Consider the following 23,362-nt stretch of genomic DNA (forward strand, 5'->3'; position numbering starts at 1 on the left):
TGCCAAACTGGGAGGTGCTATTCACTCTTTGGGGACAAGGCCTTGCAGAGAGATCTAGATGTATAGGATCTCTGGGCAGCTCTGCTGTGCAATGTTGTCGTGGTTTAAGAGTGGTATTCCCACTGAAATACCACTGATCACCAAGCTTTCTCACCCCTCCTCCTGCTCCTCTCTTCCCCCCTATGGAGGGCTGGAAATGAGAGCTGGAGGAGCACAGAGCTAAAGATCACAGGTTGAGATAAGAACAATTTACTAGAAACAGCAATGAAATAAGGAACAGTAACAACAGCAATAGGAACAGCAGAATGTACAATTCACATCCAACTACTCACCACTGCTGCAAAACTTAACCCTGTCCCAGCCAGAACCAGGACAAATGCAAAGATCAGTGATTGGTAAAAATTAACAAGAAACAAACAAAAAATCCAAACAACTAACAACCCCCAAAATCCCTAAACCACAGTGTTTATGGAATCTCTTGTGTGTAAGGCAGCCAAGTGCATTCCCACGTGGCGTTGGAGACTTCTTTTGCCCTGGAAGCCACCCTGGATTCCCCATGCTCTTGAACTTCAGGCTGCTTTGATACAAAAGAAGGGTGTCCTGGCAGAGCCATGGGAATGGCTGGCTACCCACTCTCTCCTGGGAATCATAGCCCATGCCAGCAGGATGGGTAGAGGGGAATGCAGCCCCAGAGAGGTCTGCACAGCTGCTCTGCACTCCTGGGCATGGACAGCCCTTGCTGTCTGCTTGTGTAGCAGGCTCAGCCCTGCAGATGCCAGGCCCTGACCCTGTGGGCTCTGCCCCTGCCTCCTGCTGGGGGAATGGAGGGGCCATCTCAGGATGCCCAAGCCTGTCAGTGTTGAAGAGACATTTGGACAATGCTGTTGACAACATGCTTCAGCTTTTGTCCAGCCCTGAATTAGCCAGGTATTTGGAATAGGTGATTATTGTAGGTCCCTTGTAACTGCAATATCTTTGCCAGGAATCAGGGCAGTGACTGAGCAACGAAGATGGACAAGAGCTCTGTTGGCAGAACTTCTGTGTACTAAAATGCCTATGTAACAGTGCTTGACACTGAACAGTCATTTCAAATACACATGCAGGCTTAACTGGGAAGCCAGAAAGTGCAGTTCCAAAGGCTGTGGAGAAGAGAGAAAAAATTTTGGCATCGAGTGCTGCTGTATTCCCTGGAAAGCAAAAGAGCATTGAGGCATTACACAAGAGGTAGGCTTTATTTGGACATATCTGCAGTTGTTTTCTATCACACAGTTTTTTCATGTTCCTGGATATTTCTCTCCCCCTTTGAGATTATTTTTATATATGCATGAATATATGTATAGACATGCACACCTAAAGCATACTTTGAAATGCACTGTTCTTTTTACTGAGAAATGCTAGTAATGATCCTTATTTCACAATCAAGATACTGAAATAAATGCCAAAACCTGCTTATGCAGTAACATGTTACAAGGTGTTGTTTGAAGTCTCCCATATACCAAAAATTGGCAGAGCTGCTGTTCTGCACCCCGAGTCTGCAGGGTACATTGCAAAAAGGTGTTGGCTGGAGCACAAGTCTGTCTTGTGATGACAGGAGACTGCCCCCAGGTATTCCTGGTAGCTGGATTATTTGAACTCTGTGCCATTATCCAGAAGCAAACAGCAGCCAACCTCTACCTGCTGAGCAAGTCTCAGTGGAGTGCACATTCCTCCCATCTCCAAGCTGAGACTGTAAATTAATTTCTTCTAGTTTTAGTGAAATACCCATAACCACTACTGAGCTGTAATACAAGGACTTAGCTAACCAGCAAACAATCACTTCCAAATGCATGCTGTATTCTCAGGAAAGAGTTCAATCCTGATTTGAATCTCCCAATTGCAGGTGGGGAGCCCTTTACCTTGCGTTCCCAGCGCATTTTAAAGCTTCATGGGGTGGTGATGGGCATATCGTTTCGAGTTGCTCTCTTATGCTTTCTATCTACAGCTTGCTTGACTATTTGTAATTTTCCTTGTTGGGCCAGCTGACTTCACCAAACCAAAGTCTCAGTGACACTGCACAAAGGTGCTGAAAGGAAATGTGACAGAATACCACAGAAAGTCCTTATTGCTCTGAGTGTTCTCAAAGTGGACAGTAGAAAAATGTCTGCTATCTCCAGAGGTCTTAGTAGCAAATTAAAATAACGAGGTTGAATTTTTTTTACACTTTTTGCAGTGAAAATCTCTATTCCTGCTTTGCTGCAGTCTTTCCTAGGGATATGACTGATTTATATGTCACACTGGGGTTTTAGGATACGCTTGCCATGTTTGGCCAGAGCCAAGTCTCTCTGGCTGTCAGCATGTTGGCTTGGCTTCAGATGTTCTGCTGCTAAAGCCTTGCCTCTGGGAACTCACCTGTCTCACAAGTGATGCTGCCCTGGGGACTCATCTAGTTTGGATATTTACAGTCCCTGAAGAACCACAGAGCCTTGTGCCTGCCTGAGGGACTCTCAGACACACATCTGCCTGTACAGCTTCACCTGGTAGGGTCTGTGTTTCTTTCTGTTTTGATGTCAAATTACAGCACTTGGCCCAACAGATTCTGTATCATGTAAGAGTCTTGCAATTCTCATATACTGCATTACTAAACTACCTACAAAGCAGGTCTAAAAGGTAGCACTGTGATCTGTGAAACAGGCACCAGCCCTGTCTTAGAGCTCTCACCTACTGGATTTTTTTTAATTTTCTCAGTTAACAGATGCTTCCTGTTTGAGCTTGTTGATTCTCCTGGATGTGTCAGTCAAATCATAAACCCACAGTGAGAAATGCTCCTTTCAGTGCAGGTTTTTGTGTGCTGCTGCTGATTCTCACCGAAGATGTAAAAGCTCTGTCAGCAGGCTCAGGGTACTCCGGAGCAGGACTCTTGAAGCTGGGATGCTCTGTGTGGAGCCAACCCTTGTCAGGCCTATGAATGCATTTGTGTCTGAGTCTCTTCCAGCTGTTGCATTATTAATATTTAATCCAAGCACTGACTGGAGCAGAGACAAACTCAGGTTCCTTCCTCCTTTTCCTTAGTGATGGGCTACATCCCTGTGGTCTTCTCAGGTGGATGAATATTCCACCCTGTAAGCTCCAGGAAAATAACCTCATTAGGAGGAACTGAGCCACCTACCCTGATTACAGCACAAGGAAGTGCAAATTAAGGGTCAAGTCCCCCTCAACAAAGGCAGGAATCTTAGACACGGGATCCTTGTAAAAAGTCATAGCTTTACCCACCCACAGTTGGAGATGAATAGGAAGCTGTCCCTGAAATGTCTAAAGGTGTCCTCAAGGTGCTGGGATTGTGCCCTGCTGTGACACAGTTTAGGGAATGCTCTACAGCAGTGTACAGATACCAGTTATGCTAAATTATGAGGGCTTAAACCATCCCAGCACAGGCAGCAGCAGATCCTGGGTCTAAAGGGAAACTTTATGGTGGAAGATGGCCCTGTCCCATCAGCAGAACTGCACTTGTGAAGATGTGTGGGTTGGATTTAGAAATCTCCTGGAGCAATCAGGTGATAACTAAATGATTAATACAACTTTTGCAACTCTTAGCACTAAACTTGCACTGCTGATTCTTAAAAATTTCTCACTCGGAGGTAGGTGGAACAAAAAGGTTGTGTTTGCCAGCTAGGTCTCCCTAAGCACTCAGCTCATTTTGTTTGTTTCCATGAGTCATTTTTAGAACAGGCAACAATAATCTTGAGTCACACATAGTCTGGAGCCAGCTTCTTAGAGAACACAGCTTTCTTGAGGAGAGTGAAAAATATCCTGAAAGGAAAAGTGCTTCTCTGGCTTTTGTACATAACAAGAAATTATGCTTTTAAAATGAAAAAGAAGCGTACGACGTGCTTGATTTTTGGAAACACAGAAAACAACCCTTCCTGTCTGCCCCTACCATTCTGAGACCTAGAAAGGCATGGGGCAGCAAGGACAAAAGAAAGCTCAGCCCCTGTTGAACAAGCGTGCGGTTGCTGACTGCGTGATAATGCACAGGTCCAGAAACGCGTGCGGGGAAATGAGTCGGAGGCGGCTCCTTCGATCAGGCTGTGAAGGGCAAGTTCACTGTACATCTTTGGCTACTGACTAACAGCTGCTCTGTCAGAAACAGCCTTCCTCCTACGAACACAGCCAGCCCTAGCTTCTGCTTATCTCTAACACCGTCATTTCTGGAAATCAGGTGCCAAGAGATCTTCCCAAATCAGGTGCTTTAAAACGCCACTCAGAGTTTCCTTCCTGTGCTCACAACTCCCCCAGTGCAACCTTAGCTGCACTAGGACTGACTCAGAGGCCCTCTGTGGACACAAAAGTGTTTTTGCCTGCTTTGCTTAAAGCAGATCAGCTTCCAGGATGTGATAGTTTGTTGTGGGGAGGCCCCATCTCATTGCCTGGAAACACAGTTATTAGGGAGTATCTGTTCCAAAACTAAGTAACAAAAGCACAAGTCTTCATCTGATCTCCTCAGATGGGAAGGGCTGCAGCAAAATATAATGTGCTGCTTTACAGTGCAGGGAGTTCTTCCCTCACCTAAAAAAGTTGTTTGTTCTGAGGCTACAAACAGCTGTTCTGCATTTGTAATAAGGAAAACACACTACACAGATCACTGTGATAAATACAACTCTATGCAGTATGAACAGATAACTAAAACTATTAGTTGATATAAAAAATGTACAGGTGACAAATGTATGTACATGTGAAAAATGAATATACAGTCCTGCTCTCACTTAAATGTGGCTGGATTTCTTTTCAGCCACAGAAGTGGTCAAAATGCTAACTCCTAAGAGCCAAAGCATCATTTTTATTACCTCCACTGAGAGGCGGCTAGTGTGCAAAATAAAATACTGCTGCATCTAATGTGTTTATCTGTCTAAGCTAAGAAAGCTGCTTTATCTGTATGAACAGATGCTGAGTGTTAAGACAAACCTCACTCAAAAGTACCTGTGACAGGAGGCTGTCACAACGACTCTGGCAGAGGGGTGGTTTGTGCATTTGACAATATTGACTAATAACACTATTTTCCTTTATCAACCATTTTTTCTCTGATTTGTCTACAATTCACCAAAGACAAAAACTTCCCTTCTAATGCAAGTACTGCTGGACTGCCAGAAACATACCCTGTAAATTTTCTTAAACTTTTCAAAATCAAAATTTTTTTCTATCTAAGCAAAGCTGATTCTGATTTTTCTGACCCGTCTTACAAATTTCCAGCAGCAAGCATTAATCTCATGAGCATCATGAACAACTAATCATCTTTTTTACTCCATAAATAGACAGTAACTGTTCTAAATCTTTCAGCAATTGCAACAGCACCTTGCATTTACATCTGCCCAGTGGAACGCTGAGACAAGTTTCTCCCTGTGCTGCTGTTTCCACCTGACTGAGTCACTCACCTTGTCTCCTAGCACTGTGTTTGGCCCTTAAAGGCAAAAAAGAAAACTGATGCAGCTGAATATCATTTTGCTCTGCACCAGCATGGTTTGCAATTGCGCTGAACAAATTGATTATGCCAATGCACATTATTAAATAATACAAGGAATAAAACATCATCAACCATATCCACTACAATTTCACTTTCTTGGCTCTGCTTTACTGAAAATATAAAAACAGCTGACCACAACTGTAAACTTCAGCGAAGATGTAAACTTTGATACACTGAGCACAATTTGAAAAACTAGGGAAAAAATTGCAAAGGCAATTGAATAGGGAATAGCAGGAGCACAGTGGAGAAGTATCTATTGAGAACATACTTGCTGTTTAAACAATTGCTCTGCTTGTACAGGTAAACCAAGGCTTGGGAAGGAATTCATCTAGCTACAGAAAAGTGCCTTTTGTAGCTACCTCTGGAAACCAGGGACAAGGAAAATGTTTCCATACAGACTATAAACTCATCACTGAAATCAAATATATAAACTGAATATATTAAAGCTTTGAATTTTATTACACTTAATTTCTTCTGAATATCTTACCCTTCTCCCCTGTTCAAGGCAAACCTAAACATGAGAAATGGAAGGATAAAGGAGAACTCCACTAAACGTGGAGTACATTTCATCAGAGTCTGTGTAGGCCAGTTTGCCTCCTGTCACAACAACGTTTACTTCATCTCCTGCTTTGAGGTGAAGAACAAGGTGGAACGTCCCAGGACCACCACAGGTCTGTTTCCCTGAGTAGGGTTTGTGATACTCCAGCAGTTCCCTTCTGTACCCAGCAGTGTGGAGCTGAGCCACGCTCGCGTTGGAGACGGACAGCACCGCTTCTACGTACTCATCCCTCTCCGGGGCCAGCACGGCGGTGATCAGGTAGCGCCCTTCGTACGGCGATGTGAAAATGCCTGCGGAAGAGAGGCAGACTGGGCTGACCACAGCCACTCAAAATGGGACACCTGACTGCCATAAGCACAATGACAAACGTGGTCACCACATAGGTCACCCACAGCATCATACAACTGCAACAAGGTCAGCCTGGGCAGGCAACCAACTGATTGAAGTCATGAACACACAGGCACACCTAACACCTCAGTGCCTGAGAAGGAGGCAGCTCCCAGCTCCCCTTGGGGAGGTGCTATGAGAACCTACTCTCCCTCTCCCTCTCCCTCCCTCCAGGTGAGTGGAGGAAAATCTTCACCCTGTGTCTTCACCCAGCCATGATGAAGTGGATGAGTAAGGAACCACACCTCTGCTACCTGGCCTCAGGTGGGCTGAGGAGCACAACCAGTAGAGTTGAGCTGGTAACATGGAACACTGATAACCCATGCTCCTGGCTGTCTAGCATGTCTGTGGCTGCATTCTTTGGCTGTTACCTGTGTTGGGGTTATAATAGTCCCCATCGTTCACAAGCACTTTGTTGAAGTGAACCACGCCGACATCACTGGAGAAAGGCTTCTGTGTGAGCCCAGCAGAAAATGACACCAGAGAGGGCACAGCAGCAGTGGCAGGTCCTGAAATGGGTAACAACATGAGTCAGTCACATTGGGATGTTAACACAGCCTTTTCCCTGTGATGCTTTATAATCCACTGTCTCTGCCCCTGCACATACTCCACTTGGACTAATCCTGCCAATTGCAGGATGCCAGAATTAGCAGAGTACATACTGCTGGCCCATGTCCCAGGTGTCTCACCATAGCATTTACTGAGCACCATAAAGTTCCTGCCTTGGGCACAGATTATTTTGGTTTGGTTTTTTATTTTTTCTTCTTTCTTTTTTTTCTTTTTTCTTCTAAGGAAACAGTACACAGCTTGTAAATGCTGGCAGTGGAAATCCTACCACCTTTGAATTCAACAATGCTTCTGCCAAAGACCTTCTTCAGGACAGAGGCTGCCTTTCAACATCTCCACTCTCCATCACTCTCACAATGGCCATAGGAATGCTGAAGACTATAGCTCGTGCCAGCTTTCCTTGTCATGCTGAGAAGCTGTGCACAGCTTACACAGATTTCCCACTTTTTCTCTGCCTAGGCATAGTGTAAATGGCTATAAGAATGTATAACACTTCCATAGTAATGCAAAGAGAACCTTTTGTCTCTCTCCAGCACTCCTGTTTTGGGGGACCTTTCACTTTGCAATTTTTTCTTCTTTTCTCAGCAGATCAAACAGACAGGTATTTTAAAGATACCTAAACTAATACTTGGGTATTTTATAGTGGCTATCTGGCTACTAGAAGAACACTGCTGTTAGATTGAGTCGGATGAAATATAATTTGGACAATTAAAATGAATTTTTACTTTTAACAGACTGATTTAATAGCAAGTGTTCAGTGCTCAGCCATGTATTAGTCCCATTCCAGTTACCTTCCCTTTAAACATTTTCCTTAAGGCAGTACACACTCCTAGAAGTAGTCAATTCCTGCTGCTTTGTCTGGGCAAGTAGCTAAAGATGTCCACAGCTGCTGTTTCACCCTGCTCCTTCTGCCTTCCTTAAAATTAATGTTTGGCCTCTCCCTTTCAGAGATGCCCATCAGCAACAAATGCTAAATTCATCAAATCCTGAATTACAAGGGACCCACAAGGACCATCCAAGTCCAGCTCCTGGCCCTGCACAGGATACCCCAACAATCACACCTTGTCCCTGGGAGCACCGACCAAACACTTCTTGAACTCCGTCAGGCTGGTGCTGTGACTGCTTCCCTGGGGAGTCCACTGCAGTGCCTAATCACCTTCTGGGTAAAAACACTTTTCCTAAAATCCAGTCTAATTCAGATGATACTGCTTAAAATTTGAAGTTTAAAAAGACACATAACAGACTAAAATGTGGATATACAAATTCTGCTATCCACTGTTTTCCTGAATAACTCAGCCGTGGGGGGTGGGAAGGAGAAGGCAAAGGGGAAGACATGCCTGCAACTTCAGAACTGGCAGATAACTATGTTGATTTCCCTCAGGGGCTGGTAACCAGCTGCCTCACTATCTTTAGAAATCTTCTTATTCAGCATTTTGTCTCAAGCTCAGAAGATAGACAGATGCCCTTTTTCATTACTCCTACCTGCCAGTGTGCCTGCAGGTGCTCCTGCAAGCTAAGATGAGGTTATTTGAAAGGACCAAAATTAATTGCGGGAAGTCTACTTAAACAGCTTCTGCAAAGCTCCACCACCTTAACACAACACTACTTACACAGAAAGCTACTCTCAGACTGAAATTAACTGAAAACACACCTCAGATTTTTGGCTCACTCAAAAGGTTTCTATCCCCTGCAGTCACACTGCACAAATGGAACAAACAATCTGTTGCCTGCCCAGAAACAGTGCCAGCTTTGGAGCAGCTACAGTCCTGTTTGGGTTAATGTCATCTGAGTAAGGGAGTCACTCCTACCCTGGCTCTCCACCGCTTCCTTCAAGATTTTCCTTCACTAATTGCTAGAATAGTTACTAGAAATAGTTACTTGTTGCTATGCTGATGAAATTTCTTCAGATCTGCAGTGCAGTTTAGCACACCATAGGTATCTGTTCAAAGGAGAAATCTTAAACCTGACTAAATACCCTGCAGATCAGTTCAGGGGTCAATGTAAGGAGACACAGTAAAGATGCAGTGTGTCTGTGCTCTCTTCCCCTCTTCCTGCTGGAGTTGTGCCTGTTTGAAGTTTTCACAATTCCTACCAACAGCTCAGCAGTGCTTTTGCAGAACTTCACAGAGAGCTGCACCACCCTCTCTTACATGTCCCCTCTTGCAAACGCTTTTCCTCATGCAAAGATTGAAGTTCAGCTTCTCAAAGGAAGGTCCAGGCTTGGATGCTACTTTCATTTAAGCAGTCAATATTGTTGAAGTATAAACATCAGAAAAAAAAAAAATAAATTAAAGCATTTAAAAGTTGTGAACCACAGGCACAGCTCTGATGAAGAAAATGCTAGGCAGACAAAAAGTTTCACAAAAGATTCAACCTCTGACAGTTTAACTCCCCCTTTTGGGGGAGGAAGAAGTTCTTTTGGCTTCAGATGCATTCAAGAAGGTTTCACTTGAGATATTGCACATACATGTAAGCAGGAGCAGGTAAGTCTGTTCTTGGCAATCTAAGCTGCTGTAATGCATTCTGGAGAGTCAAAAACCACAGAAGATGCATGGGTGGCCCTTGTTAGGCTACATCTACTTCCACCCATCTGCTAGCTGTGTTTCTGGTTCTCCACCTCTCTTTGACTTCCAAGCAGAGTTCATGCCTCCCACAGAGCTCAAGGGCCAGAAGGAAATAAAATTAAAAAAAATTAAATCATTAAGCAAAACAAAAGAGCACACAGCCTAGGAATTTGCTATTAGGATGAAAGGAGAAAAAAAAAAAGTGTGATTGTGCTGCTGAAAACTGCTCAGCAACTGGAATGAGGATTCTTCAAGAACTGACACAGGAAAGAGACTGTAACTATGTAATTCATTTGTCAGTAGGAGTAAGGAGGATTTGTCAGATTTTCTCTCACAAATGGTCAATACCTCTAAATCTAAATAAAGGAAAAGTGTGTAATTTCAGTTAGAGAAACGGGACAAAAATACAAGCAATTTATCACCTGTCTGCCTATTTTTTTTAAAAACTCTCCAATTTGACCTTAACATCTCATTTTCAGAAACATTCCTCCTGCCTATGCAGCACTATGTGATCACTGATGTGATTCCCATGAGCCAGTGCTCAATGAAGCTGCTCTGCTAAGTCACAGTGATTTTGATGTGGATGTTATCTCAGTGTTATGAAGACACACCAACTTTCCTCCTGAGTCTGTTAGTAACATCTGTCTGCTCTTACAACACCATCCTTTCACACTGCACCAAGAAAATATTGCTACAGCACTTACCTACTGCTCCTTATACATAGCTAAGGAATCTGAAAAAAAAAAATCAAGAAATTCTCTGGTACTGAAAATATGCAAATCATGCCTCAGCATTCAAGAAAAGCATGAAAGTGGGCTACTTTAGTACCAGGAGACAGAATTCAAGGCCTCAACTTCCTCCTGAGCAGTGCTTTTATGTAACAGAAGCTATTCAGAAACAGAAAAGAAAGAGTACTCAGAAGGCCATTTTAACAGTACAAGCTTCTTATATTAGGAATTATAGTACAACAAGGTCTGGTCATCTTTCAGATTTGAATTTGAGTGCCACAAAATGTACTGGGTGAAGACTGCTAAAGATATCATAAATGGTTGTCCTGAACTAATTAGACAGTAAGGATTCCTTGATGTCTTATTTATACAGTAAGTTCTTCCTCCAATAAGCCAAAAAAATCTTCCCTTCCCCAGCTGTTAATTTCCACAGCACTGTTAACTGCTGAATTCTGTTCCAGAATGTTCTCTCTTCTTCAGACACTGAAAATTAGAATCACAGATTCAGTTTGACTGGAAAAGACATCTGAGATCATCAAGTCCATCCTATGACCAAACATCACTGTGTCAACTGGGCCAATGCACTCAGTCCCACAAAGAGTCATTCCTTAAACACTTCTAGAGACTGTGACTCCACCACCTCCCTGGGCAGCCTAATCACCCTTTCTGTGAATAAACTCTTCCTCATGTCCAGCCTAATCCTCCCCTGGTGCAGTTTAAGGCTATGTCCTCTGGTCCTGTCGCTTGTTGCCCGGGAGAAGAGGCCGACCCCCAGCTGGCTACAGCCTCCTTTCAGGTGGTTGTAGAGAGAGATAAAGTCACCCCTGAGCCTCCTTTTCTCCAGGCTAAACACCCCCAGCCCCCTCAGCCGCTCCTCGTGGGACATGTCCTCCAGACCCTTCACCAGCATTGTTGTCCTTCTCTGGACATGCTCCAGCCCCTCAGTGTCCTTCCTGAGCTGAGGGGCCCAGGCCTGGACACAGCAGTGAGGTGTGGCCTCACCTATGGCAAATACAGGGGAAGAATTGCTTCCCTACTCCTGCTGGCCACACTATTCGTGATAGAGGGTGGGATGCCATTAGCCTTCTTGGCCACCTGGGCACACCCTGGCTCATATTCAGCCACTCTTGACCAGCACCCCAAGGTCCTTTTCCTCTGTGAAGCTTTCCAGCCACTCTGCCCCAAGCTTGTAGCACTGCAGGAGCTTACTGAGGCCAAAGTGCAGGACCTGGTACTTGGCCACGTTGAACCTCATCCAGTTGTCCTCAGCCCATCAATTCAGCCAGTCCAGATTAGGGACAGTGGATGTAAATGCTCCAACTCCACAGAAGTCTTTACAGCTTTTGGTACCACCCTTATCTCTCTGTTTTCTGACTATCTGCCATTGAAGTCTGTAAGGCACATGTAGGAATTTTAAGGACAGATCAGCAGGAATATCTTGTATTTAGATAGGTATCCAGTGACATGGATCAGGAAAATGAACTCTTTGGTCAAGCCCAGCTCCCTGTGGATCTCAGGTTGGTAACTGTTCCACCAGCGTGTTCCACCAAGCAGCAGATGGGCGCACTCCTGCCTCACCCTGCCTTTTCAACACTTCTAACATCCACCTACTGTTTCACACAGTTTTAGCATAAACTTATTAAAATACTACCATCTATAAATTGCAATGGGAAGAAAAACCCCCAGGAAATCCATTTATCACAGAAATCTAGACACCTATATTGGCTTTGCTGGCATCAAGATAAATGAATGTTTCTTTACTTCTTATCCTCTTCCAGAAACCTCATCTATTGCTGCCTGTTCTTACTACCACAATCCTCAAAATGCAAAAAGATTGCTTTAAGGCTATGATGGAATTTTAATTAGCAGGTATAAATATCACAATGAGAGCATGAACTCTTTGCAATTCTTTTTTTGTCAGTCCCCAGACCATTCTTCATGAAATGTATTTGTGATTTTGTTATGGCCATCAAACTAAGTCCTGGGGCAGTAGGTTTTTGGATTCCATAAAGCCCTAATATTTTACTTCCATCTATCACCCATATTTCCTCAAACAAATTTAGATGAAATACCTTTTTTTGAGGAGGATGTGGAAATTCTTTGATCAAGGATAACATTCCCCATGGTTTGATAATATCCTGAGTATGAGGCTGCAGGGCTGGCAGCACCCTATCAACATACATATCTAGGCCAACCAGCATGTCCCACATTCATTTTATACCTGTTCATCATACAAATTCATAAATAAATTGTGATATTAACAATTATTTTAAAAAGCACCCCAGCAAACCAAGAAAACTTCATTTTGAATCTTTTTAATAATTAGCTGTCAGTGGTAGCACTTCTGCTTTCACTGAAGTCAGGAACTCAAGCCCTGGTGACTATGACAAAGCCAGAAACTCTCCCAAGAAGATACTACTTCATGCACTAGGCTAAGACACAGCAGTTATTCAAGATCTTAGTCTTGGCGTTATACATGTTTTATTAAAGAAATAATAAAAACATCATAAATATCTATTTATTTACTCATTAAGAAGGCAAACAGAAAGGTCCATACTGACATTAGCTAGAAAATACAAACTCTCTGTATTTAAAAAAAACACAGTGAAGTAAGTAGCAAGAAACCAAAATGATTTTTCGAAACCTAACTCCTCTCCCCACCTCCATATTTTCAAAAGATACAGATTATGTATGTTTTAATGCTTAGGTATAGCAAAAATAAGTCTGATTTTCCTCAATGCTAAACAATTCTAAATACTAAAATATTAATAATAAATTAATACTAAAATAATAAAAATTAACACTTTTTTTTCTCTCAACCATGACCTTCCAGGGCCTGAAATAAATGTTAGGAACCCATGTGAAAAATTTCTAGGAAAAAACTGCCTTACCTTGTGAATCCGTGGTAGAATGAGATGGCTTTGGATATCCTACAAAGGAAAAGTAGTATGTGTGACTCAGTAGACAGCAGAGTACATTATGACCAATTATCACTGCAGTCCTTTAAAAAGCCTCTCTGGTTTCTGAACAGCAACCTACCAAAACAGCTGTTAAATAGTGTCTCCAATGAAATTCTCAATTATTGTTAAACTGGGGTGGTCATGGCAAAGAGAACCAAGTTATTACTCCAATGTACTAAATCCACTGCAAACATAATGGAAAAAAAAAAAAAAGTTTCCCTGGTGGCAAAGACTGCTGTGGTTACCAAGAATTTTACATCATCTCTGCTGACCTCATGCTTTCTGCATCCTTGGAAAGGCAGCAAAACTGGCACTGAATGTGTTTCCCCTACTTCTGCAGCCAGCTGGAGGCTGCAGAGGCCCATTCACAAATCTGCTGTAAACCCATTCCCAACAGCCTCAGTGCCCATCAAAGGACAAAAAGGGGCTGGTAAAGCACAGCAGATCTCAGAGTCACCTCTCCAGCAATGCCTGACATGTCCATTGCACTCAGTCAGGAGTTGGTTCTCTCACCTGGTGCTCCAGCATACCCTTCAGCAATGGGCATGGTACTTTGGCCAGCCTGGCCATCCGCACTCCTGAGACGCCCTCTCCCAGACATCAAAACTGTGCCAGGAGGCCCTGCCTCCCCAGTCTCCAAGATGATGCCGGTTGTTCCAGGCAGAAGTGGCACAACTGCTGAGCCTGGCAGAGCTGGGCGTGGAGGAGGTCTCAGCTGTGGTGGCAGGAGGGGGACCCTCTGTCGTGGGGGTTGCATCCTGGGCCTCGAGGGCAGCAGGGATATGCCAGGCTGGGGCTGCACGGGTGGCCTCGGTGGCAACAGCTGCTGTGGTACTCCTGGTCGCCCTTTGGCATGATGAAAGAGGAAGAAAAATACAAAATTATTTGCCTAAAATAGAACACAAGATCGCATAGTTTTGCACAATAAATACTTCAAAATAAAACAGGACTCTGTTGGAGGCCACCTGTTCCCTCAGACCCAAGACTGCACTGGCTAAACACTGTTCCACTCCTGAAGTACTACAGACTCCACTCTTCACAGCCTGTGTGACACAGGGAAAGAAATGAAGTCAGCCTGGAGACAGGACAAGCAGCAATCAAATAGCCCATGAACATTCATTCAATTGCTACTCCAGCTTGGCCTTTCTGCACCAAGCAGGCTGAGTATCACCCTTATTCCCACTGGTATCTTCATTCCAGAGTGTGCTATCACTCTCCCCTCTTTCAATTCAGTTCTCCTCAACCCCTCACACCCACTGCACTTCCTTTCAACTCTGCACTCACACAACTCTTAGCACAAGGCTGTCCCTTTAGCACAATCACAAAGAAAATAATCCACAAAAAAAAAATCAGTAAATGTACACGACTTCAGAGGTTTTTTTCCCTTTCTTTAAAAAGGAACAGATGTAAATGTCCAAGTACTTCCATTACTAATATTTTCTGATGAAGGCAGAACTCAAGGATATAATCTACCACTAAATTCTTTATTGTTTAAATAGAAGAGATACCATTAAAAAACTTTTCCATTGGGGCAGCCAACCCATATGACATCAGGGTTGAGCAGCGCTGACATGGTTCCATTTGTGTATTGGTCAAGTTCTAAGCCTTTTATAGGAATTCTGGTTTATTCATAAAAATGAAGTCCTAGATGACACTTAAGGATGCAGTGCCCTCCCAAGAGTAAAGCTGAATTACATTTACACTAAGAGCAGAAATTTACAAGTGTGTAGATTTTATCAGATGCAATGACAGCTTTTACACAGAATCAGCAGCATTTCATGCTAAATTCAACATAGGTTCAGCATAGGTTACTTTGGTTGCATTTTGAGAACAAAACATGTCTTTAGGTGCAGGGATGGATGTGAGTTTCTGTGGAAATGGGCAAACATCCTGTTGCAAATTTATCTGCTACAGCTCGTCACACACCAGAGATGCTTGCCAAGGTCCCCAGTGGAGACCACCTCTCTGAGTGGTGCTCACAATGAAGCACTTCAATTCAGTACAGTCCAAATTCAGCCTAGCAAATTCACCAGTGGCTAGGGCTAAGCCATCTGGCTGTGCCAAGAGGCAGATATGGTGTGAGACCTCCCCTGGCTCTGCTGTGCGTCTGGGGACCCCAGGAGAGCCTGACTCTGCACCTTTGGGGAAAAGCTTACAACAAAGTTGTGCAGCTATTGTCCTTAACACATGGCTGAGGTCCAGACAGCGTCACCAACAACCCACGTACTGGTTTTGTGACTACTCAACACCTGCACTTTACCCTGGTGCATTTCTTGTTTTCAGTCTCGTAAAAGCCTTAAAAAGCCCACATAAGCCTTCAGGAATACTGGGATGCTGTCTGAAGTCATATGTCACACCACCTGCATTCATTTGCTAGATATGGCTGCTAGAAAAAAATCCTCCCTGAGCCTTGTTGGCTGACTTTTAACCACCAGGAGAATTGAAACTCATACAAGTGACGTATCACAAAGCTGGGCTGAAACTCACTCAGTAACTTTGTCCAAAAGGCAGAGGCCTAAACAGTGAAATGTTTGCTTTATACAGACTTAAACTATTTTCATAAAAGCCTTAAAATTAAAAAAAATCTTATAAAAATTTTCAAAAAAACCTGAAAGTATCAAAATGGAATACGATGTATCTGTGAATTCTTTAACAGAATTATTGACTTTGTAAGACAACTTCTTTCCACAGAGGCATCGATTCAGACCTTCAAGTAAAATCTTCAGATTAACCTCACTGAAACAACAAATTTACAAAGTCAATTTGTAATACTTTACCTTGGGATGCATGTACTTGTCATTTATTGAGTCAATTATGCTAAGCATAAATGAAAATTAATGCATTTCTCTGCTTGCTTTTCTAGACCTTTAAACAGCTATCAACTGCTGAAATCCCGTATCCTGAGTGAACTGCTTCCTTGCATGCAACATCAATACTGCAATATTCAGAACTGACCCATATCCATAAAACTAAATCTAGAATCACTCGCCTGAAGCTCAACTTCAAGTGGAAGTAATCAGATACGTATGAGTAGAGATCTGCTTTAACTTTGCTGAGCAGGCCATGAACACAATCTTCCCACCTAGCTGGGAAGGCAGAGAATAGAGCTGAGATCATTACACAGCTAGGAACAGTAACACTCCTCAGCAGCAGCATCCTTGCTGCTCTGCTTGTCTTCACTGTTGTGAGTGACAATGTGGTCACCACATCATATACCAGCATCTTCTCATGCTCTCCTCAGCCCGCAAAACACACAGAAACAAAATGCTTAAAGCTAAGTAGAGAGTATAGGAATTTGTGACTGGTCTCACAAGAAGCTGAAAAGACCTCACTTGAGTTTTGTTATAGACACCAAGAGGATTTTACAATTATGTTAGAAAGCAGCATTGTGCACAAGCTCACAGGGAGCCCAGAGGAATTGACTATATGACTATTCACACTACAGCATTAAAAATTTTATGTTGCATTTTACCCATACCGTAATGCAGAGCACACACATTTGGTTTATTAGGCTACAACTTCATCAGACAACATTTTGCTGTTGGTTTCAAAACCCTGCTACACAGACAGCTACCACAGGAACTGCAGGTCAGGTCAAAAATAACTGTAACCAAAGCAAACTGCACTCCCAGCACAGTATCTGGCTGCAAGACCACACTTTTGAGTCCTGGAAAACTTTGTGGATATATATACAGAAGGGCAGTACATTAAAAGAGACCTCCAACTTTAACATGGGTTTCAGTTTCATGCCATGTGAAAAGCAAACACACTCGCAGAGAGGAAGAGTGCAATGAGAACATCTCACACTACGAGAGATGGAACGGAGGGAAGGCAGCATTTCATGCAGATGGAAAGCTGCTGGATCATTTCACCTTGGAGAGCACATCATGCATGGTTCCCTAAATGCTTAGAGCAGACCACTTCCTGCTGTCACCACTGCCTTGTGTACTGCAGGACATTTTACTACCTTCCCCAGAAATTACAACAAATTAAATACATTTCTGGTCTCTGGGTTCATATCTGATGCACAGTCATTTGCTAAGTTAGCTTGTTAGTTTGGATTGAGACATTTGAAACCCCTGAATAAAAAATATGGAAGAAAATACAGACATATTTTTAAGATGTGAGTCATTTGACTTTGCTGGGCTTACACTGCTTGGTAAGATTATATGTTTTATTTCTTGCAATGCATCCTTGCCTTACTGCCCTCAACAACTTTATTAGTAACAACTTGTTTCTGTTTCGGCCCCTCTGAAGTTAAATGACATCATTTGAATGCTACGATATGCTGGCAGACTGAGCATAAGAAACTCTCCACTGATCCAAGTCCAGGTCTTCCTGTCAAATAACATTGGTACAGGAGACAATGCTGCAGATCACAGATGTAAAAACAGTTAAAGACATACCCCAACTCACGTAGCAGGGTTCCCAAAATCACTTCCAAAAAAGGCTCTTCTGCCAAAATCTCTCTGCAACTCCTGCCATCAAAACTTACTTAGGCTGCTGTGCCAGACAGTTGTTATTGTAATTTGAAACATTTGGGGGCTGCAGTGTGTGCTTCACGAATCCTTCAGAGGCCAGAGGCACCCCAGAGCAGCAAGGGATGCTCAGAGCTCCTGCACCCCAGACACAGCAGCAGCGTCCTTCCACAGGCGTTTAACATCAGTGGTGGATGGAGGGGTCTGCCCTGAAAGTTTTTGGAAACCCAGGTGTGCAGAGGCTTTTTAATGCTTTAATACATTGTAATGGGGGCTGATAAATGCAACCCATGAGGTCACTTGAACACCTGCTTCAAATAGCAGAAGAGAGATTACCACTTGTATGTATCTTGGACCTTCCTCCAATATTGGTCCCTAGTGCTAGTTCATCTGGGTCAAGATGGATGAGAAACAGGATGACACAGGTACATCATGTTCCATTTTAATGGAGACTGGGATACTTCTGCAAGATCGAGGGATAAAGGTCCTAACCCTGTTGAATTTAAGTCAAAATTACAGCAAAAGAATTATCTGAAATTTACAGTCCCTCTTCACTCCATTTTCTCCCTTAAAGTTAAGAGAAACATTTTTTTTTAATCTCACACAAAAGCTTCTCACCTGAGGAGTTTTATGTCAAGTACTGCTTTTTTTTTAAAAAAAAAAAAAATTAAAAACATTTGGTTTTAAACAACTGAACAAAATAAACACATCTATTACAGGTTTTTAAATCTCTGCCTTGGTGTGAGAAGGACATTCTGCCCTTCATGGGGCACAGCTTGTCCATTCAAGAAAGATGACTCAAGGGTCTCACATCTGATCTCCCAAGCACCATTAGCTGCAACAGTGCACAGGCTCTTCCCTCAGCACCTCTTCTAATTTTAGGCCAGTTCAGAGAAATTGGCCTCTTATTTATCTCACACATGCACAGAATTAAAACCAGAAGCATCAACCAGCTGAAGAGTGAAGTTTCAAAACAGTCTCCAATTCCTGTGATTTTTTTGTCATGCTAACAGAAACAGGAAAACAGGAACTCGGCTTCCTTCTGTAAACTTCAGCTCTCAGAAAAACAACCCATTGCTGAAACTTGGAGCAAGAACTGCAGAGAGAACTGAGTGGCACTTGGCAAGGCCTCTAAACGTTCAGGGCAAGGCTCACCAACATGCTGAGGTTCCCACTTCCAAGCATTCTGAGCCAAAGGGAATGTGCCCCAGCTTCTCAGCTGCTCGAATGCAAGCTTTAAACAAAGTGGAGGTAGATTTGCACCAACATGTTAGACTATTAACAGAACAGGCTGAGGTGTTAAAACACTGCCACATGAATGTGCCGAGTAGTGCCAATGATCTTGTGGGAATGCAAGCCTCTGGGAGAGCTATGAAGCAGAAGTCTTATATTGCCATGCCAAGATATGCCAGAGCTCATTTGTGAAACTTCTGTACCAAAGAGCTGGTGCTGAATTATAATCATTAACTCATGCTAAGATCACAGTTTAGAGGAAATCTTTCTTATCATAAATTTGAATTCATTTGACTTCAGTTTTCTCTATTTGCTTCTCAGTTTTCCCTGAGGAATACAGAATAATCTTCAACAACAAAATAAAGCAAAAAATCAAATGAACTGGAATTATACAGACAATTATTACTTAAAATTCACTTTAATAGTGATTTTAAAATCACTATTCAAAAGACACTACTTTTCCCACTCTATTCTAGCTCAAAGTAAACATGAAAACCATGCAAGGCTTCTTTTTTATTTTTTTGGAGAATACTTTTCAAAGCACTCAAAGTACTCTGTGGTGTTCTGGAGCAAAGAGCCAAAATTAGAGTCACTGCAAAAACAAAGCAGGAATTGTGTAATATTAAGTTTTTCCTCCCTTGTTTAGTTCTTTTCTAAGAGTTTCAGAAAGGAAAGCCAGTTGAAGAAACACACAAATAAACAAAAAGTAAAAAAAAAAAAATAAGCAAAAAACTTACTTGTGTCAGGCTGAGATTTCAGCACGCCTTCAATGTCTGTGGTGATTTTGGAAACCTGACTATGAAACTGTTGGACAGAGTTTTTGAGGCCAGAAATATCAGTGGAATGAGATGCTATGGTTCCATTCATTTCACGGATGCAGTTCCATAAGCTGCTCACGTGCTTATTCAGACCTTCTTTTATATTCTGCAAGCTATCTGAAACAGAGTCCAACTTAACACAGACTTTTTCAACATGTGAAACTCTGCTCTCAACATCTGAAACACCCTCCTGGACATCTTGGGTCTTTTCTTTGCACTTGCTAAGATCATTCAGGATATGGTCATTCAATTGTTCTAGTCTCTCTTTCACTTCACCACAACAATTCTCACTGGAATGAGCAGTTTGATTTGCAAATGTCCTCTGCATTTGATCAATTTTTCGGAAGACACCTCGTTGCGTTTTTCTGCATGTGGAATTGACACCCAGAAGCTGCTCCCTGCAGCTACTCAGGCCGTCTTGAAGATTTTTCATATCTTTATCAACGGCATTTAGATTGTATCGGAATACACGTATGTCTCTCTGCATTCTCTGGATGTCACGTTGGTTACCCTTAATTAAGTTGAGTTTCTCATTAAGAGAGCTATTTAGAGACTGCAGGAGACCAGAATTATTCTCTGCTTTCAAAAGCAAGTGATTGTACCTGTCGTTACAACTTTCTAGCTGTTTCTGAAGGTCCTCCGTACCTCGCGGTGCAGACTGACATTTCTGCCCACAGAGCTGTTCAAGCGACAGCAGTTTGTCCTTCACAAAATTCATCTCTGCCGTAATCTGCTCATTTGCAAATCCTGCATCGCTGGGCAAGACAGGCCCAGGATTAACAAACATTCCATCCGGGTCTGTGGTGTTGGCAATCTCCAAAATAGTCCCACCCAGCCTCACCTCCAGTGCCCGCAGCTTTTGGTCAAACAAGTCTCTCAGTTCATCCACCTCAGCAGCGATAGCACTGCGGAGAGTCTCCTCAACATAAAAACAATGTTCTTCAGCATTTCGTTCTGTAATATTCATCCTTGCATCTAGCTCCTCCAGCCTCTCAACAAACACGTCTTCCAGATCTGGAGTCGACAATCGAATGATTTCGTTATCTATTCTGACATTCAAGATCCTCTGTGCTTCCACAATTCTGTCAATCTTCGTATCTAAATCTTTCATCTGTTGGTCAAAGTAATTTCCCTCACCCTTCTTGCAACAACTGGAGTTGTTTGATGGAATCTGAGTGCGGAGAGCATTTATTTCTTTCCTCAAGTCATTCTCTTTTCCTCTTATAACATCAATTATCCCTACACAGTTATTTTCACTGTCATCATACTGCTGCTGATATTCACAGGACTTCTTCAGATCTGCCATTTTCTTTTCAAATCCTTCCATTATTTCTTGCCTGAGGGACTCAAATTTTGAGTCTATATAGTCCTGATATATATTGTCACGGGGCATTGTTATTGTAGGTCCTCGTGCTGCCTCCTGCAGTTGCTTTAACTGTCCTTCATAGCCTTTTACTTTTCCATTCAGTTCCTCCAGCTCATCATTCCTCATCTTCAAGGCTTCTTTGACCTCAGCTAGCTCAGCTTTTATATCTTCCATTTCAAAATCAATAAAAGGGTCTTTTTGATCTTTATTGCTGAGGAGTCCTGGCAGCTGAATAGTGTCTGTTTCAGCACCAACTGCACTGTCAGGCTCCGGGCGGTCGTAAAGGTTGTTCAGCCACGTGACCAACATCTTGCTAGCATCTTCCTGTACAGTCAGCTTCAGGTTTTCATTCACACCCGCCACGGAGGACTGAAGTTCAATCACAGACCGTGTGAGTCTGAACAATTCGTCCTCAAGAAACTGCATTCTCTTCTCATATGGTGGAGGCTCCGGTGCTTCTGTTGGTTCTGCATCTGTTTCCCAGAAATAACAAAATGTGGATGTAAATATTCCCAGTGGTATCTGTTTTAATCAGCTGCAGTTAACTTCACTTTTCTTTAAAATGAAATAATGACTTAAACTGAACAATGCTTGTTGCCTTTTCTGTTCTTATTTTCAGTCACTTACAATTAATACGTTATCAAAACCCTCAGAACTAAAAGTTTGAGCACAGTGACCAATTCCTGACAAGATGCAGTGGCCATAAAGAAACTGGCAATCACCTCTCCTGTCCAGCAATGATCTAAGCTACAGCATACATAACAGACCAATACAGACCCATACACATCACAGCACAATCACCTTAGAACCACTGCATCTCCTATAACAATAATTTGACCCTGAATTCCCACTGAAAACTTCAGTGGCAGTTCATTTATGTGCCTGAAGTGAGTTGTGCTTCCGTATTTTACTGAATTGGGGTCCAAATATGCATCCCATATTATGACATGAGGTTCTGCAAGATACTCCAGTTATAACACTTGCTTCACAAATACCTAATTATTTGGCATATATTTAAGTAGGCAATAAAAACATGTATAAAAACATAAAATTTACACATTCAAAACAGTTAGAGAAAAATAACTTACCCTCACTGAATGAAAATTGGAAATACTTTTATCTGCAATCTACTTTTTGCCTATCATAAATCAACTAATGAATCTGAATCCTGTCATTAGTAGGACCTCATTTACAAAAGTCATGTACAAATCTGGATGTTCAGTTTCACACAAAACATGCAACAATTGCAGAAAATCCAGAACAAAACCCAGAAAGCAAATATTATCAGCGGTGAAGAAAGGATAAACTGCAGGAAAAGTCAAAAGTAATTTTTAATTTTGCCTAGAAGAGAGAAGGACACAGGTATCACCATGTTTTGTTATCTTTTGGAATTAATATTTTAGGTCAGCTGACAAAATACTTAAAAACTTGTTTATAAAGCAGGTATATAACCTATGGGACTAGCTTGAAACCATCTATTCAGTCATTCAGTATGTTCCACCACACAGAAAACACATGTGGAAATCTGACTAAGTGCTATATGTGACACTAATCTCCAATTATGTTGGAAAAGTCCTTCTGAAGGAAACATCTGTTTATCATTTTTTTCTTAATGGAGAAAAGGCATAATATGGCAGTAACAGCATTCCTTCTTGCCCTTTCAGAGGACAGTATCTTACACAAACAAACATCGTTCATTCTTTAAGATATTTTTTCAGAAGTTGAGGCTTATCCGTACTCATGCCCTTACTCCCCATTATTAAGGCACGTAGTCTAACATGAAACTGTAAAATCTTCACAATCTCAAACAAAACATTGTGAAACTGCTAGGAAACCTTGTAATATCACTGAAGTTAGTATCTGAGGTTTGTTGGGGTTTTTTTTGGTTTTTTGGGGTTTTTTTTGTTTTAGTAATGTTCTTTTTTTCCTGAACATTGAAAAAATCACCAAAAAAACACACTGTAAATTCTTACAAAACCCACTGTCTTTACCCAAAGATTTTCTGAAACCATGAGTAGACAGCTGGCATTTACAGCCAATGCTCTACAGCCCATTCCTCTGTTCTTCTTCAGGAAATTCTCTGTATCAGGACTGCTACTGCCTGGCTATTATTTTCCCACCACACAGAGTTTTTCACATGTCTTTTGTACCTGCCAGCAGCTGAGTTCAATAGAAACCATAATGATTTTTATCTTTAGAAGACAAAAC

General features: G+C 42.3%; 1 protein-coding gene across 1 annotated transcript in view; it reads right to left on the reverse strand.

Annotated features, from left to right (window-relative positions):
• Nucleotides 1-5,930: 5,930 nt before the first annotated feature.
• Nucleotides 5,931-23,362, reverse strand: part of EMILIN2 (elastin microfibril interfacer 2) — a 31,647-nt gene continuing 14,215 nt past the window's right edge. The window contains exons 4-8 of the mRNA XM_015617482.3: nt 19,708-21,627; nt 13,773-14,105; nt 13,191-13,229; nt 6,812-6,949; nt 5,931-6,343 (exon numbers count right to left, since the gene is read on the reverse strand). Coding sequence (XP_015472968.1) covers nt 6,006-6,343; nt 6,812-6,949; nt 13,191-13,229; nt 13,773-14,105; nt 19,708-21,627 — 2,768 coding nt within the window. The 3' untranslated portion in view covers nt 5,931-6,005. The remainder of the gene's footprint in view (nt 6,344-6,811; nt 6,950-13,190; nt 13,230-13,772; nt 14,106-19,707; nt 21,628-23,362) is intronic.

This window comes from Parus major, chromosome 2 (genome assembly GCF_001522545.3).
Source record: "Parus major isolate Abel chromosome 2, Parus_major1.1, whole genome shotgun sequence".
NCBI classification, from domain to species: domain Eukaryota; kingdom Metazoa; phylum Chordata; class Aves; order Passeriformes; family Paridae; genus Parus; species Parus major.